General features: G+C 39.2%; 1 protein-coding gene across 11 annotated transcripts in view; it reads left to right on the forward strand.

Moving 5' to 3' along the window:
* The window catches only part of LOC124154723 (dedicator of cytokinesis protein 1), a 186,885-nt gene that overhangs the window by 58,030 nt on the left and 110,630 nt on the right, over positions 1-18,225 (forward strand). For all 11 annotated transcript variants that reach the window (XM_046528607.1, XM_046528614.1, XM_046528611.1 and 8 more), the window contains 5 exons: positions 7,274-7,461; positions 7,620-7,720; positions 7,798-7,932; positions 8,024-8,203; positions 14,120-14,294. In XM_046528607.1, coding sequence (XP_046384563.1) covers positions 7,274-7,461; positions 7,620-7,720; positions 7,798-7,932; positions 8,024-8,203; positions 14,120-14,294 — 779 coding nt within the window. The remainder of the gene's footprint in view (positions 1-7,273; positions 7,462-7,619; positions 7,721-7,797; positions 7,933-8,023; positions 8,204-14,119; positions 14,295-18,225) is intronic.

Below are 18,225 nucleotides of genomic sequence, written 5' to 3' on the forward strand. Positions count from 1 at the left end.
GGATATATTACTTATAGGAATACCTACCTTGTGAAGTATTAGGCCTATGAAGGTAAAAGTCTTCATAGGTCAATTGTTTCCAATTCCTAACCAATTCTTTCGAAGATTATAAGATAGTATGTCTGTATACGAAAGAGGGTGTCTGGGAAAAGGAGACGCAAAAAACACTTGGGTCGTTGGAAGGGGGTGGAGTGGTGAGAGCTGGGTTTTCTATGAAAGTGATATTTTGAAAGGTCACTGAAATACGGGTCCACCGCGAAGGACGTTCGGATGGAGAAAGACTGAGGGTATTGTTAGAGGGTTCAGGGAAAGAATAGGACAATGGGGATGGGCCAGTGATTGACACAAAGGGATCTGGCGTAAAAGGAGGCAACGAAGTACCTGACTGTGAGGGTTCAACCTCCTCCCCAACCCTCCTCCTCTCTAATTTCTAGCTCGGAGTCTTCAGAGAATGCCTGATTCCGCTCTCTTGCAGGAGCTCCCGCTATTCCTTCTTCGTGTACATTCGTCAATAGAAGGCAGAGAGCTAAGTAAGAAATGTTTGTGTCCTTGCGGAGGTTTCCTCCCTCGACGTTGATGGCTGCAGGTCCTGATGGAAGGTCGAAGACTGCTGATCATGTGCAAAAGCTGATGAATAGAGAATTTCACCTCTTTCAGGCGGCATCGACTACCGGCCAGCATGAAAAATTTTCCGTTTTACTCCTTGCTTCCGTACCATCTGCAATAAATAAATTGTATTTTTTTGTAAAAATTCTGATAAATAACAGGATTAAAATAAACACTCTGTGAAATAGGCCAAAGCTGAAATGCTACAAACAGCTTTACTAATGTAAAACTATCTTTAGGAACTAAATATTCACAATGGCGAGACAAAGAATCAAGAGCACCCATAAGCCATTGATTTCACAGTTATCGAGAAAATAAAAGCATTTTTATAAAGCAACTCCTTAGCACTTCTTCGCCAATCCATGGGATAATGTGCAAACAGTTATTTGAAATTATAATAAGAATGTTTATAGGTGCATAATATACATATATCAACTATAAATATTATAAATAACTTACACTTTTTCCATAAATAACTTCCTTCACTCTCGTAATATGACCGCTTGTCGATCCCCTCCTTGCTTAGGAGTTGCACTGACAAACAAAGGAAGGGTGCAAAAGCTAGAGATATGTTACGTTGCATAAAAAAAATGTAATGGTATTTTCAAATTTACATTAAAGTTTAACTAATCACAGTACTTCGTGTATTAATTGAATAAAACTTATTAACATCAGACAATAAAGGTTCGAAAAATACTAGGCTCGCAAGAAGAAAAAAAAAGGAAGGATGGAAAAAATATCTATATTCTCGCTAAACGTTATTAAAACAGAATAAAAAATTAATAAACACACATAATTAAGTTCCAGATATTAAATACTTATGATTTGTAAAATAAAAATCAAATAAAATTTGTCATACTCACGCATTAATAGAAAGAAATAAAAATAGCTCTTACGGAGCTCTTACGGAGGGCCGGAAACCTCGGGGTACGCATGACGTGATATCACGTCATCAGCACCAGGGGAAAACGCACCATGACGTGATATCACGTCATGCCGCACTCAAGGTGTTAATCAGCTAAATTCCTGTTTGAATACTTTAAAGGAAATCACAATTACTCGCCAAAATCTTGGGTTTCCTGCTGCATAGGCAACCTAGTCAGACATTCCTGTATTCATCGTTTTTTTCATCCATCCCCTTGAAAAACGATATACAGGCATCCCCCGAGTTACGTAAGAGATGCGTTCCGGCAGTCTCTGCGTAAGTCGAAATTTACGTAAGTTGAACCTTTGCGTTAGTGCTTCAGAGATTGCGATCAGCGCGGTGAAATTCTCAGTGGAGAAATGCGCGTTATTTTCTCGGTGAAGTTTCATTCAATTCACTGCAATATTCATGAACTCTACCGCGTATTCTTACGTTATTAGATCCAAAATCGATAAACATTAATATAGTCTGGGAGTTGCATCTCGAGCATTGCCAATCAAAATGCGTAATATTATTCCCAGAGTTGACCGATCGCGTGGATTTGGGAAAGTACGGTATCTCAACGCTACATTACTAAACTGAATACTTAAATTGATTCATAAAGTTATACTGCGATCTAGGGCCCAAAGAATGCATCGTCTACCTACCTATAATCACTATATCTTCTGCCTTTTATATATTACGTTGATCGATGAATCTGGTGGTTTCACTGTCACAGTTAATACAAATTAGAGGGGGTGTCGAGGATTACGAGCAAATAACACACAAAAAATACCAGTAACTTACTTTATTCTTAGATACATTCACACGCACATACACTCAATCTTTCACGCACGGAAACATACTTTCATTCTCTCATATCTCAATAAAATAACGTGAAAATATCATCATTTTAATATTTACTTCGCTGGAAACATCGAAGAGTATTTCCAAAGCACGAAGCTAATTAAAAGTGAGCTTTTATTCAGCCAACTCCGTCATTAACGTGCAACAAAGTTAGTGGGGAAAAGCTTTCAATGACGCAATATTCATTTACAGTTGCACACAATACGAGAGAACGAGAAAATGCAGCTTAATAAAATTTTCCGTCAGAAACATGTAAACAATTACGCAATTAATATCATGTGTCAACTTTTTCTTAACTTTTTTGCGGCGTTCATTGCCAACACTCAAAATTTCAATGCTGTTACATGGGTAATAAACAATTATTTTCCGCAATAAAGATTTCTGCTTGAACTTCATTTTATTTTAATTCCACAGATGGAAATGTCCAAACTTAAGGATACAATTTTTAAATAGTTGAAAGTCGGAGTTTGGGTGTGCATGCTATATAACAAGTTGTATCGTATAGGAATGAGCGCAACCACATCCATCGCTAGAACTGCTATTTTTACGTTGATTGCTGACTTGGGATTTATAAGCGATTTTTCTACAGAAATTAATGAAAATTCCTTCGAGGAATGACAAAAATGGGTCACTTTGTTATTTTTAACACGTAAAAAACTGGATAACTATTCGATATTTTTTCTACCATAGGTTGTACGAGCGAATATCTGCTTCTTCGCGGTCGCATTCAAAAATTAACGTAATCATTTGAAATACGGTTATCGCTTACGTAAGTACGGATTTATGTAAGTCGAGACAAACGTAACTCGGGGGATGCCTGTATCGAGGTTCCACTGTATACCTTTTTATTCATACATTCATCAAGTGAAATAGAAGAAGAAACGTACGTTTAATATGCTTTGCACTATTCTAGTATTCGAGGTATTCTAGTATTCGAGGTATTCGAAATTCGAGGTAATCGAATATTCGAGCAGTGATTTAATATTCAAATTCTATTTTCGAGTTCGAGAAATCTGCTTTTCGGCCCATCTCTACATATGAGAATTTGAGTCCACAATTGATTGACAATTTGTAGATGAGGATGGCTCAGTGCGAGAAAGACAGTCTGCCACAGTACTAGATGATCCTCGAACATGATGAACAGTGTATTTATAAGAGGATAGTTTTAGCACCATTCTGCCTAATTTGCCCAATGCTTATGAGAGGACAACCAAGTCAAGGCACCATTGTCAGTGTACAAGTGAAATGCTTTGACTTGTAAGTAAACACTGAATTTTTGAATTCCAAAGTGAATTGCATGACACTCCAATTCGCTAGAAGAAAATTTAAGCTCATGTTCCAATGGAGATTTACTGGCGAAAGGCACACGGACAAAATTAGCATTTACTTTGTGATTCAAAACAGCACCAACAGCCAGTTTACTAGCATCGACAAATAAATAAAATTCCTCCTCAAACCGAGGGAAAGACATTACAGGTGGATTTGTGAGAGCTTTCTTCAATTGCTAGAGAGCCTCATTTTCAACAGCTGTCCATTGAAAAGGAACATTTTTACGTTTGAGACGGTTCAGTGGCATAGAAATTTCGGAAGACCTAGGAATGAACTTGCAGTAATTTCAATTCCAATTCTCACTGTTAGAGACTTCTATTGACGGAAAATCACTGAGTTATTGTTTGACAATGATTAACGCTTCAGAAAGTGGCAATCTCTGTGAAGCAGACATTTCGTGTGGGTCTCACTTTTCTCGTCATCCTTTGGATGAGGTGGAGAAATGGAATTCGGAAGGAGAAATGCGAAATAATATCATTCACTCCTTAAAGAATCTAATTGGAAAAGTAATGTTATTTTTAGATACGAAGAAAGGATACCAAGCAATTTCAACAAACTAATAAGGAATGAAACGTTATATTACGTTGAGAAAATGGCTATCTAATCCTGTCTAGATAGGAGAGTATGAAAAAGCGAGATAAATACAACAGACATCTTATACAACGGCAGTCTAGAATGATGATAAGCGTTATGGAAATGTGAAATGGGATTTGACATCGAGGAAGTAACAAGACCACTAACCACGTAATCCCACACAAACCAAAGAGCACTTCATAGAACTTAAAAGAACTCACTTTCAAGAGGAAAAACAACCAGAAATTGCGAAAGTGGAGACAAAGTGGAGAATTGTCGCCACTGTCCAGCACTCACAGACATCAATGAGAGGGGAGAAAATCGAAACCACATACTCTGCTACCAGTAATGTGGCGTTGCGTGTTTAAATCTTGCAGATTCATAACGTAAGCCCAGACACAGGGAACTCCGATCGTCTGTCATGAACTGGATGGGGGAAAGACTCCACAAAACAAGAATAATCAGCTGTCAGAGAAGCAATTTTGACAAAATTAAAAGTCATGTTCAATCAAAATGTACTCCTAGTAGAAAAATCAAAATATAGAAATGGTAGAAATATTCAAAATCAAAAGTATTACAAAAATCAACGATGATAACTAATAATCTCACAAGGAACATTACCAATAATTTGAAAAGCTAAGTACAAAGCTGTGTTTGCCTGTCAGCACCAAAAATGATTTTTGAGAAATCACTATCCTAGGCGACCGATGTCACCAGGAGCCTGTGAGCAAGAGAGCTGCCGCAACCGGAACAGTGGCAGAGTGGAGTGGGGGAATTTAGCAAAGGAGGGGGGGTTTACTACAGTCCAAGTCAGCCCCATTGGTCAAAATCTCCCAATAGGCGCCGGTGTTGATAGGAACATCTAGAACACCTCTCGTCATTCAACCAGGGATTGGGGGAGAACAGTGTACCCCCGGATTTTCTCTCCTCTTTCTTCTGTGTTGGAGACACAGCCAAGTGGTGTGATGTAGGCAAGCCATTGGGATTCAAGGAGGGGAATGACATGGTAGAGTGAGGTCTTGGAGGGGGAGAGAGCTATGATAGGACAAAGTGGAGTACTTCTCACTCCAAACTGCATTCTTATGCCTCAGCACCCACTTCCCCTTGATTGCCAGGTGCAGGTATTCCTCCGCCATACTTGCCATATACGTCATGATCACCAGGTGAGCTAGTTCGGAGGGCTGGTTTGCAGGGAAGCTTCGGAGGGCAGAGTTCGAAAACATGAGCTCTAGAGTCTCCGAGCCTTTGAGTCAAAGGTCCTTTGTGCAAAAATCAGTATCACGGCCGCCTCCGACCGTAATCCACCCAGATAACTGCAGTGGTCCCGTGCGTCTTGTCAGCCCCCGCTTCGTAGGGCTCCAACTTTGCAGCCATTCCTAACCTAGTCCCTTTACGTAGTACTACCTCCTCACGGCCAAAATTGGTCACTTGCAGTGTGATTGACTGCTCCTTATCAACGGTGCACAGTCCCCTCGCAACGTAACAGTTTTCTATGGTCTCTAATGCAGGCTCCACTAAATATGTCCCTGTACCAACGCACTTATCCACCGTAATTCTCAAAAGCCTCCCAGAGTTTGGTGGCACCCTTATTTCTCCCCCTAGGCACACGGGATATTCTTTACTCCCACCGACGTTTTTCTCCTCCCGTCCTATATCCCCTGATTGCTGATCTGAAGGAAAATTTAGACTTGGGTCGCCATATCCTTCCTTTCGGCGACCTAATAACCGAATCTGCCGCCCCCACAAGTGCAAAATCCCATTACACACGTCCAACACACCTCGATGTTTTTCCAAAAAATCTAATCCCATGATGCCATCCACTCCGTTCAACTTGTCCACAACTTGCACTTGCATGGGATAGACGTGATCACCCAAACGTAAAGACACCACCTTTTGCCCATATGTCCAAAGCGTCCTTCCCGTGATTCCTCTCAGGTGGCCTGCCTTGAGAGCCCATAACAACCACTTATTTCACTTGATATTAAAGATAATTGTGCCCCCATGTCGATCAAAAGTGCACACTCGCGTCCCTCTATGATGCCCTTAACCCTTAAGTCACCCTCCACCGCAGTACAGTCCGTCACAGAAATTGTCACCTTTAGAGGCACCCGGCGCCCGTGGCCGTGCCGGTGCCGTTGCCGTTTAAATCAGGCCCAGGTCTTCCACGGCATTGGCATTCGCGAGCGATATGTCCCACCTGGCCACAAGCGTAACATTGATCCCCTCACGGAAGTCTGCATTCCCGTGCAAAATATCCAGGTTGGTGACATTTGAAACACTTCCTCTCGTTTGGTGCCCAAAAAATCTTCGGGGGATTGGCGGCGCCCGCGATGTCACCTTCGCTTCAATTGTCTCAGCCCACAAGGTGCTTCTTACAGCATCGTCGAGGGTCTCCGGTGCATCATGGCAGCATCTGCGCTCAACCTCACCGGAGAGTCCATTCAGGAACGCGTCCAACTGCTCGGCTTTAAATAGGGTGGCCTCAAAAAATTCCGGGGATCGACTTCTCTCATAAGTGTTCGCGTTAAGATGACAGTCGCCTCTTACAATCATAATTATCAGTTTTTTATTGCCATTTGAAATGACACAACGTCAACTATTTAAACAAATAGGTCTTTCTAGACATAGTATCCAAAGAGCAGAGAAAAGCCATGACAAATAACTGATTCATAAATTAGAAGGAAGACCAACTGGCATTATTGACCGATAGATTTTCACAAGAATAGTGTAAAAAGAGCAATATGAAATGCTATATTAATACATCTGATGGTAGAATAAAGTCCTTATTTATAAGTATTTCATAACCCTTGATTCATTTTTAGCATAAATTCCATAAAATGAACAGCGCAATCAGAAAAGTACAAAGGGGTCAAACTTGACCCCTCCAGTCTCCTGGGTTGAGCGAGATTTTCATCCTCCTAGTGTTAAGTGAAAGAAAATGTTTGGTTAATTTTTAATCCTTTGGTAATTGTGATTTTTTTTCATTATAAACAGTGGACTTGCTTGGACTGCTAAACTGGACTGGCAACCCAGACGGTCTGAAAGAGAGTCTCTTTACTCTTATGAAAGTTGATGGGGAGGAAGTTGTGAAATTTCTTCAAGATGTACTGGATGCCCTCTTCAATATACTAATGCAGAATTCTGACAGTGATTTGTATGACAAAATGGTTTTTGAGTGCCTGGTGAGTTCTGTGTTTTAAAACTAGGTTACATCATGCTAAATACTTCAACTTAGTAGCACGTGAACTTTTAGCTGTTTTGGCTGCTAGATGTTGTGCAGTGTTTTATTTATATTCATTAAATGTGGTGTAACTCTCTAACCCTCTAACATTTGTTGCAGCTATTTATCATTGGCCTTGTGTCTGATCGGAAGTATCAGCATTTTCAGCCTATTCTGGATTTATACATTCAAGAAAGTTTTAGCGCCACCCTTGCGTACCAGTATGTAGATTGTTTAGTGCTTATTGTTTTGCTGTTGCAATGCCTAACTATTAAGAATGACTAACAATTTGTTTCAGGAAATTAATTGTTGTTCTTAAGTATTACATTGACAATGCAAACTCACCAGGTGGCCAAGAAATATTGCTTAAGACAATGAAGTCGTTACAGTATTGCATGAAATTTATAGTCAGGTCACGGCAATTATTCTCAGTGTAAGTGGAATTTGGTGTGAATTATGTGAGTATACACGTGCAATTGGTCATTCGTGACTTACTCAGCGTGTGTATGCTGTTTGTGCTGCAGGTTGTACGAGGGCAAGCACCAGGAGGAATTTGAAGCCTCGCTCAAGTCCCTCCTACAGAGCATCACAGGCATGATGTGCTACAAGACTGACTCCACCCTGCTCGTCCAAGGAGCCTGCCTAAAGTACCTCCCAACTACCATACCAGACATCCTCAAAGTCTTTGATTCGAAAGAGCTGAGGTGTGTTCTTCCTTTTCAATTCACTGTTTTTAAGTCCTGCTCTCTGTTTCTCTCTGATACTTAAGTGTTTGGTATGCTTTTGACTGCAGTCAAGATTTGTGCCGTGCCATGCCAAGCAGATGAGTGGACTGAGGGAGCTAGGTTGCCAGGTGTGGGGGGGAGGGAAGTACCCAGAGATAAACTAAAGGCTTTGGCCAAGATAGGCTTCAATACACCCTCAAAAGAGGCAATCCAATATAAGATACAGTAGAACACCAATCTATCGTTCCCACATTTATTGTTTGCCTTTCCTGGTCCCCAATAAAGCTCCATATAGACAATGTAATTTTTTCCCACATCTATCGTTCTCCAAAGTATCGTTGTCCCGTATTGATTGTTTGAAGATCCCGGTCCCGAGGTATAATTTTCCCGCATCTATCGTTTGACGAAATTGAGATGAAATATATATGTCATTTACGGCTAATAACAACAGGCACATAGTTTGAATCTTCCCCAGGGGATGGAATTACCATAGGGAGAAGCTCAGTGCCGTGGGAAAGTAACATTAGCGCATTTCCCAAGATCCGTTATCCCCCTACATTCAGCACTCGCCTCCCCCTATGATGGTTTCATCTTTTTCAAAAGCAAACAACAGCTCACGTAGGGATCGTATTGCGAAAACCTTTGATTCAAAAAAATATCAAGTTGCACGAGAACAATGGAAGCGTGTTTCACGTTTTCCCCTTTCTCACCCACTGAACTTTTTCAGCCTACCTGCTTCAAAGTTCCTAGTTTCTGGAGGTCAGCAGCTGCATGAATCACCTATAAGCCCATAAGGTGTCTAACAATGAATTTCAGCAATTGCTTTTATACTTATATTAGATTGAAATGTTAGTAATTTGCACGTAATTCAAAAAAGGAATGGGACCAAACACACCGTATTTCTAACATTTTTTATAAGCATTTTAAGCAAGGAAATAGTTGGAAAAATACGATGGTGATTTCTGGCAAAACTCAATATCCTTGTAGCTGAGCTTCTCGGCAGTTGCTGTGGTATTTTTTCCAAAAACAGGATATCAACTTATTATCAGTTTATGAGTTGTACTACAAGTCTCACTTGTCAGAGTTACTGACAAAGGGATATCTTCTACGGATATTTTGTTTCTCCCCACTAACAATACTAATTCATCTGCTCATATGGCGCTATGCTAATCAGAAAATAATGGGTAAGTTGTAGAGATGTGCGAATAATATCCGTGAATACTGGAATACCTCGATTACTAGAAAGTATTCGATATTCGAGGTTTCGAATAGTTATGCGAAAAGTACCGCCTCGAATACCTCGAATACTTTGAATTTCGCTTCGTACACTGTTGCACGCACGTCGTTGGTAGTTGACTCGGAAAAATGTAGAGAACTCTAGTCTTTTAGTGCATGCAGCGCCGTTTTAGGCAAGTTGACGAACTACATCAAATTCGCGGGTTAGAGCGGTGAAAAGAGTTCGACGTGGGGAACCTAAATTGATCGGGGTGAAAAAATCCGAAAATCCCCGGTTTCCCCCACCAGGAAAACCTCAGTGCCGTGGAATAGTAACTACGTAGCACAATTCCCAAAATCCGCTTCCCCCTCCATCCATCAGCCCTCTGCCCCTCCTCCGACGCTTTCCTCCTCTTCGAAATCAAACAAAAGCCCCCAGCTCGCGCAGGTTTCGTATAAATGAGACGAAGTGTTTATCATGTGTCATTTATGGTTAATAAGCACAGGCACTTAGTTTGAATCTTTTCCAGGAGATGAAACTACCATAGGGAGAAACTCAGTGCCGTGGGATAGTAACATTGGCGCATTTCCCACAATCTGCTATCCCCCTCCATTCAGCACTCGCCTCACACACTCTAACGCTTTCCTCTTCTCCGAAATCAAACAAAAGGGCCTCGCTCGCGCTGTGATCATATTACGAAGACCTTAGCTTCGAAAAATATATCAAGCTACACGAGAACAATAAAGTCATGTCTCACACCCCCCTTTTCTAACCCCCTGACCTTTTTCTGCATACCTGCTTCCAAGTTCCCCATTTCTGGAGGTCAACTGCTGCATGAGTACCGTGGGATAGTTACATTAGCGCATTTCCCAAGATCCGCTATCCCTCTCCATTCAGCACTAGCCCCCCTCTTGAGGCTTTCCTCTTCTCCGAAATAAAAAAAGTCCCAACTCGCGCAGGGATCATATTACGAAGACCTTAGCTTCGAAAAAAATATCAAGTTACACGAGAATAAAAGAAATGTGTTTCGCGCCCCACCCCCCTCTCTCTCTTCTCTCACCCGCTGACCTTTTTCAGCCTACCTGCTTCTAAGTTTCCGGTTTCTGGAGGTCAACTGCTGCATGTTTCCCCTATTAGCCCAAAAAGTGTCTAACAATGGCTTTCGGCAATTGATATTACACCTTTGTTGGATTGAAATACATATTAGTAATGTGCGCGTAATTTAAAAAAGAACAAGACCAAACGCGACGCATTTCTGACTTTATTTAAGCATTTTACGCGAGGAATTAAATGTCAAAATAGGACGGAGACTTGGCATTCTGGCGAGACTCGATATGAGCAGCAGAGCTTCTGGGAAGTTGATGCGGTATTTTTTTCCGAAAACATATATCAAGTTACAATTTACGAGTGGTGCTATAAATCTTTATTGTTACAGTCCCAGACGAAGGGATATTTTCTCAGGATATTTGGTTTCTCCCTGATAGCAAATCCAATTCATCTTCTTATTTCGTGAGAACTCCCAAAGATGGATTGAAAATAATTGAAGAAAATCCGGTGGAGAAGATCTTGTATTTTACAAAATGCCTCAGATTGTCAGCTAGCACTGGGCAGCAGGAGTGGGGGTAAAGCGATGTTAGTTGAATTAATTATATGCCCAATTGTTTCCATAAAATTAAAATATTCCATTAATCAGCTAAACTCCTGTTCAAATCCTTTAAAGGAAATCGAAATTACTCCCCAAAATCTTGTGTTGCCTGCTGCATAGGCAACCGAGTCAAACATTCCAGCATTCATCGTTTAGTATTCGAAATTCGAGGTATTCGAATATTCGAGCAATGATTTAATATTCGAATTCGATATTCGAGTTCGAGAAATCTGCTATTTGACCCATCTCTAGTAAGTTGCCTTCTCTTTAGGACAAAAAATTTCATGGCACAGTCATATGTTTATCCTTCACCCTCTGCAGTATGTTCTGTTTAAGACGTACGCGATAGCATCAGTTCTGAACTTCACCTCATACGAGTGGTACCGTACTTTCCAGAGTGGATTGACTTCAAACTAGCGAGTGTTTTCCGTGTGGGTTTGATAAAGTCAGGTTTCATTTTTATTAGTTTAATTTTTATACGTCTTCGGACCATGGCCCTTCCACAGAAACACATGAGTACTAAAAGATTGTCTGAAAATAATTGAATATGAAGAAAAGCATCCGGGATAGAAGCATGTGAATATTGAACGCCTAGAGAATAGAGAGTTCCTCGGGCTGTCCGCTAGCACATGACGGTGGGAGTGGGGGTGGAGCGAGCTACCTGGTGAAAACAATAAGTGGCATGAAGCCAAGGCTCAGGTGGGAGTGCCACTGAGGATTAACGCAACATTGTTCACGCTTTACACATTGCATAAATTATATGAAAAATATATTTATTAGACAGGAACATTTCAAATAATAGACTATTTTTGGCCTTAGTGATCCATCTCACATCCAATCACTGCACCGGCGAAAGCGGTTGTTTTAGGCACAACATGCACATTGCTCTCGTGAATACATGTAATGGGAATGGTGTTTGATGGATAAGAATTATTAAATCAGACAAATCCATAATAGCAGTGTAAATACCGAGTGGAGAGCAAACATTTTTAGCGAGGTGGTGTGTTCCTTTAGGACTTTTGAAAGAGAGAAAGAAAGATTTTATTGAATCAATAATATGACCTAAGTGTCTCAATGAAGTACTAGTATTCCTGTAATTAGTTAAAATCTTGTTTGAATTCTTAGACAAATATTATAATTATATGCCAAAATCGTGCGTTTCCTGGGACATAGGCAACCTAGCCAAACATTCCATTAAGCATTGATGGTTTTCCCACATTCATCGTTTTTTCGTCCATCCCCCCCCAAAAACGATAGATCGAGGTTCCACTGTATATCCTGATGTTTCTGACATTGGGCTGGTTCACCTATTTAATTCTATTGTTGGTTGCAATTGAATTTTGATACAGAAAGAGACTCTTATTTTTCTTTTTTGGTAGGTGAGCTATTTCTAGAGCTATTACATAGTTTGGGCAAATGGGCGATGGCCTTTTGTAGGTTAGTGGATGATGTCACAAGAATTAAGTAAGTGAACTCTCACACCTCAACTTCAACAAATAAATGAAAAGTTGTGATCGAAAGCATCATCTTGGGTATGCTTCCGTGCTCTTTGATTTTAATGACAATAGTGTCATTAAAAACCTGTTTTTTCATTGAAATCAACAAACTCGGTGGCAAACCCAAGAAGATGCTGTCAATCTGAGCTAAGCAACTCCTTGGATGGCTTTTCACCAACTTTATAAAAGTTGCTGGAAACTTTTTTCTTATCTTCAAATCACGAACAAAGTGCTGGATGGGGAAGATTTTTTTCATCCAAAGTTATCTTTCTTTTTCATCTACATACTGAATCTTTCAATGAATTGTAATATTTGATCTGAGGAAACGAATTCATTTATGTGTAAGTTAGAGAGTTGTACGGGAAGGTGAGGGTTGGGGACTGAGATAGGCCAGCCCAGGAGAGTGAATCATACTTGGGCTCTCCTTGGCGTGTCATTCATTGGATGCCTCTGGCTGGCTCGACTGCACACGTGTCGTATCCAATTTTTCATCAAGTCCTAATCAAACGGAGACGGGTAGAGTGAAAGGGGATGGAAGGATGCTTTCCCGATGAGAAAATGTCAACTTTGATAGTTAGAAATGAAAAGTGACTAGGCCTCAAACTGTTGTTTCAACGTATTTACCTCGTGAAAACCCTAGTTTTCCTCCCTCTTTTCACTTAAAGTGTACTTGTTGTGAAATTGCATTGACAAATGAATCATACGGCCTCCAGCTTGTCATTTTATTACTCACTTACCGCCAGCATGTAAGAAGGGGAAGGAGGGAAGATCCACACGACTGAGGAGTGTCGTGCGAATCAAGAAACATGTGGTGCGCCCGACGGCAGGGAGGCGGGGGTGTGGGGCGGGCACCTTTGAGGCAGCGTTTCAGCATGGAGGAATCGAGATACGGCTAAATGGTTGAAATTTTTGCTCAAAAATTTTGCCTCTAAAATGTCATGTATACTTAAGAAAATGTTTTCTCCCGATCGAAAAACTCAGCATTCAATATAACTGCATCGAATCCCTATAAGTGCCTTTAAGCACCTCAGGCACGCCCATCCAGCACTGCACAAACCTGAAACTTTTTTATAATTTTTTTCTCGCCATTTCGCACATTTTGAGACCAAAAATTTTTAAATCGGACTACATATTTGAAAAAATAAGCACCAGCCTAATGCCTCATGTAAAACGGCCTTTACACTATTAATGCAGTCTTAATTACTTAACTGGGCAATTAAATAATGTTAGCTGTCTCCCAAAACCACACTGACACATAAAGTGTGAGTTTAAGCACAAGAGTGGTGGTGATGTGCACACAAGTGGTCATTAGAGGAGCATGAAAATCATGAATACAAGCAAATGGTTTGACATTTCATTTTCTCTCGGAGATTCTTTCGTAAAGAGCTTAATTTTTCTTAAATCAAATTGCATATTGATTGGCTATTTTCGAAATGAATAAATTGCCCCTTTATTTTCTCTATGGTGAATACATATCCCATTGAAATCTTTAGTCTTTTGCTCTTCTGATGGGATTTTTCAAACATTTCTGTTTTCAGCTTAATCATGACTGACTTGATAAATAAGCTGAGCCCAAACCGTTTGACTAAGCAGAAGATGATGACTGTGAATGAAATTGTTCACAGTGACTTGTTTCACATATCAGAATGTCGAGGAATCCTTATTCCAGTCATTATTGGGAAAGTGAAAGATTTGCTTGAGAGTAAGGATGAGGTGAGTTAAATTCTTGATTTTTTATTTTGCTGTTCAATTCACCCCCACTGTCTTCTGATTTTCCCTCTAAAAGTCTCTTAATGAATACCCACTTATTGATTGTATTTCTCCTATCGTTCATTAGTATCATCATTTTGTTTGAGAAAATATTGATATTGTGATTATCTAACAATTTAAAATTTTCATAAATGGCTCGCTTTTTGTCATTTATTTTTTTGTAGACCAATGTGGAAATGAAATGAATTTCATAGCAAATAAAAATAAAATTTGATAAATGAGTGGAACTAAAAAGTTGCTTTCCATGTCAGGTTTTGATCTCTTTCTCATCCCTGCATTTAATGTGTGCAATAATTTAGGTAAATGGCTTTGAGCACGTCAGAAATAATGATTGCCTGTTGCACTTTGATGATTTACTGCTCTCTTTTTCAATATTCTTGAGCACATGAAATTGTTACGTGTCATCTAGCTTTCTTTCATGTTTGGTGCTGTGTCTCATGCGAATGTGCTAATCCAATAAATTAAGCTTGTTTGTCCTTGTAATATATTATAATTTTTTTGACCGGGGGTTACTCTTTCCTTGTGAAATGCAAATTATACGAAATCTTCAAGTGTGTGCTGGTAGCCATTTATGAATTATGTTTCCTGAGTCCAGATTATGTCATTGGTGAATAGCAATTTGGATTGTGTTTTGTGATTTTATTTATCAAATTTGATTTATAGGAGTTTTTTAATTTGCACTTACAAGTTTATGTGTATAAATTAAAAGTCATTCACTTGGTATTCCATATTGGTGTAATATTCTTCATCCATGTGTTGGATACGAGAATGCAGAAGAAGGTGTATGTCTTGCGCAGAGCGTAATTTATAGGTCGTCATCTTAAGCTGCATTGTGGCTACTGCTGGAGTGTTCTGTGAAGCAAACTCTTTGCATTTGGCTTTTGCATTCTATCACAATGGAGCTATTCGCTCAGACCCAAAATCTCAATTCATAGAAATATTTTGTCGGATAGAAGGGAAAGATACCCAGATAGCACAAAGTAAGAGAGTTATCCATTTCTTATGGTATTCAAATGGAAAAAATAAGCAGTTTATTGTAAGTTGAGGAACTTATCTAAGCCAAGGATAAGATTTTAGGGAAGAATAGGTAAGGAATGCCGTAAAATATCCTCATATTAACATACAAGTTTCTTCTGTTGATGAGACATTCCCAAGTCAGCGAAGCATCGAGCTGTAGCCAATAAATTTCAACTATCGACCTGGGGAATTGGTTTTTGGTTAACTTGAACACTAATAGCACAGTTTGTTTTGTTCTTATTTTTAAAGTAGACAATTTGGGACTTCTCAACATTAAGGAAGTTGTTGGAGCATAAGTTACTTAGATTATCAGATACTAATTTACAGTGATTGGACACAGTGTCTAAGTCAGATGATGAAACAAGAACATTAGTATCATCTGCATACAGAACAGGATGAGCACCCAAAATGTTCAAGAGAATAGAAGATAAATCATTAACATAAGTTCGAAACAAAATGGGCCCCAAAATGGAACCCTGAGGGACACCTTGAGTAACCTGTTTTTTATGTGAGGGGTAAAAACTACCATTCAATTTTATAACTACTTGCTGACATCTATTGCTCGGATACGATTCAATCCCATTATTAGCAACACCACAAATACCAAGACCATAAAGTTTCTTTAAGAGTAGTGGGTGATTCACACTATCAAAAGTCTTGCTGAGGTCAAAGAACATAGCAGCAATTTCCAATTTACTGTCCAAAACAAACAGAATATGATTAATAACATTACAGACAGCAGAGATTGTGGATTTCCCTCGACGGAAACCATGCTGATCGGAAGACAAAAAAAGCCTATTGCATTCCAAGAATGGTATGAATCTATTAAAAAAAAAACTTCTCAAATATTTTAGAAAATAGACTTGAAATTGGTTGGTAAGAATTTAGATCGGAGGTATTACCTTTTGACTTATCGAGAGGAATCACTTATGATGTTTTTAATCGTTCAGGAAATGAACCTAGTCTTAATGACTCATTAATTAGGAATAGAAGTATATCTTTAATTACATTGAAACAGTACGTAACCAAGAAATTAGGAATATCATCAATTCCTGAACTCATCTTAGAGCCTAGTTGATTTACAATGGACATAAGTTCTTTTTCTGTACATGGGGAGAGAAAAAGGGAATTACGTGAAGAAACAAAGAGGTAAGAAGTACTGGTGGAAGTATTTTTACTGCTTTGATCATTGGCAAAGTGATCATTGAATTTAGATGCTAACGTGGCCATGTCTGTAATTACTTTACCAGACCCTTCCACAGATGGAAAAGATGAGTTGAAATAGGTATTACTTTTGTAACTATTAATAATCCTCCAAATTTCACGTGACTTATTGTTGCTATTAAGAACTCTAGAGTCATTGTAGGTGCGTTTAGCTGAATTGATAGTCTTACGATAATAAGCCTTCAAAGCATTGTACCTAAGCTTCAGTTCAGGGTTTTGATTGTACTTGCAAGACACATCTAAGTCTCTAAGCCTAATTGAAAGTTCACAAATTTCATTAGTGATCCAAGTATTACTAATCTTCTTAGGAGACAGTTTCTTGGGCATTACAGGAAAAGAAATATCAAAATAATACACAAATTTATCATGAAAAATATTGAATTTTTCATTAAAATCAGATGCACAAAGAACATCCGTCCACAACTCGACACTGAGAGAACTGAGAAAATTAGTTTTATTGGATTCGGTAAAATAACGCCTGGTGCAAACTTTAACAGAGGTATTTTTAATTATAGAAAATTTTGACAGAACTGGATAATGATCAGATATATCAGGGGAGATAACTGTAGTGGTAATTAAGTTTGGATCCACATTGGAAATAATATCATCTGAAAGGGTTGTGGTGTGATTAGTATTACTAATCACACCGTGTTGGTGAAGATGCATTATAAGAAGATTAAAAGATCTCAAAAGGTTAAAAAAAAAGGCCTCTCTATTGCGGGTATTAGATAGTGTGTCACAATTGAAGTCACCTGTAAGAATAATCTGTGAAGATTCACAAGAGCCAACAAGTATGTCCAACATACTACCCAATTTGTTTAGGAACAGCTGAAAACTACCTATGGGAGAACGATAAACAGTAGCAAGAAAGAGAGACACATCGCCAATAATAACCTTAGCAACTGCTGACTTTTGGGTGAATTTGGATGACTTTCCTCAGGTATCTCATTTCTTCAATCTCTATTCTTGGATTTGTCTTAGGTGGTAAAATGAATTTCCTGAAAGCTGCTGTTAATGAGCCAACTTTTTTGACAATTGGCTTCTCTGTGAACATTTACTGTCACCATTCCGAAATGTGTCCAACATGATGGCCTTGCAGCTTAGTGGCAGAAATTCTAGCAATTCGACCAAGACGTTCATCCGTGGGTAATGTTGTTCAGGAATGCATAGTTATGTTTCCCTTAAAGTAACACATCATCTGTAGAGTTGCTTGGGAGTAAATAAGAGCATTAGGCTTCAATTTCTTGACTCCAAATCAGTAATTGCATCCTGGAAACAAACTGGCCCCTATGGAAAAGGATTTCATGCTAAATATCGATAAACCTCCCATATGAAACTTCCTCACTCATGAAACTTTTTTTGGTTCTCCGTTGAAAGTTTCATAAGTGAGGTCCTACTGTATAGCATCTGATATAATCCCATGAGTTGTGACATTTCACTGATAGGCGATTCTTCATCGGTAGATATCTCACAATACTTTATGTTGTTAATTAAAATGTTAAGATAACCTCATCATGGTTTTTCATCAGGCTTAACTAGAGATGATCATCTTGAAATTATTTATCACGATCACCAATTATGGATATTAAAAAATTATCATACTCGGATTTTCAATTTTCAGTGTCATGCGGAC

Source organism: Ischnura elegans, chromosome 2 (assembly GCF_921293095.1).
Source record: "Ischnura elegans chromosome 2, ioIscEleg1.1, whole genome shotgun sequence".
NCBI classification, from domain to species: domain Eukaryota; kingdom Metazoa; phylum Arthropoda; class Insecta; order Odonata; family Coenagrionidae; genus Ischnura; species Ischnura elegans.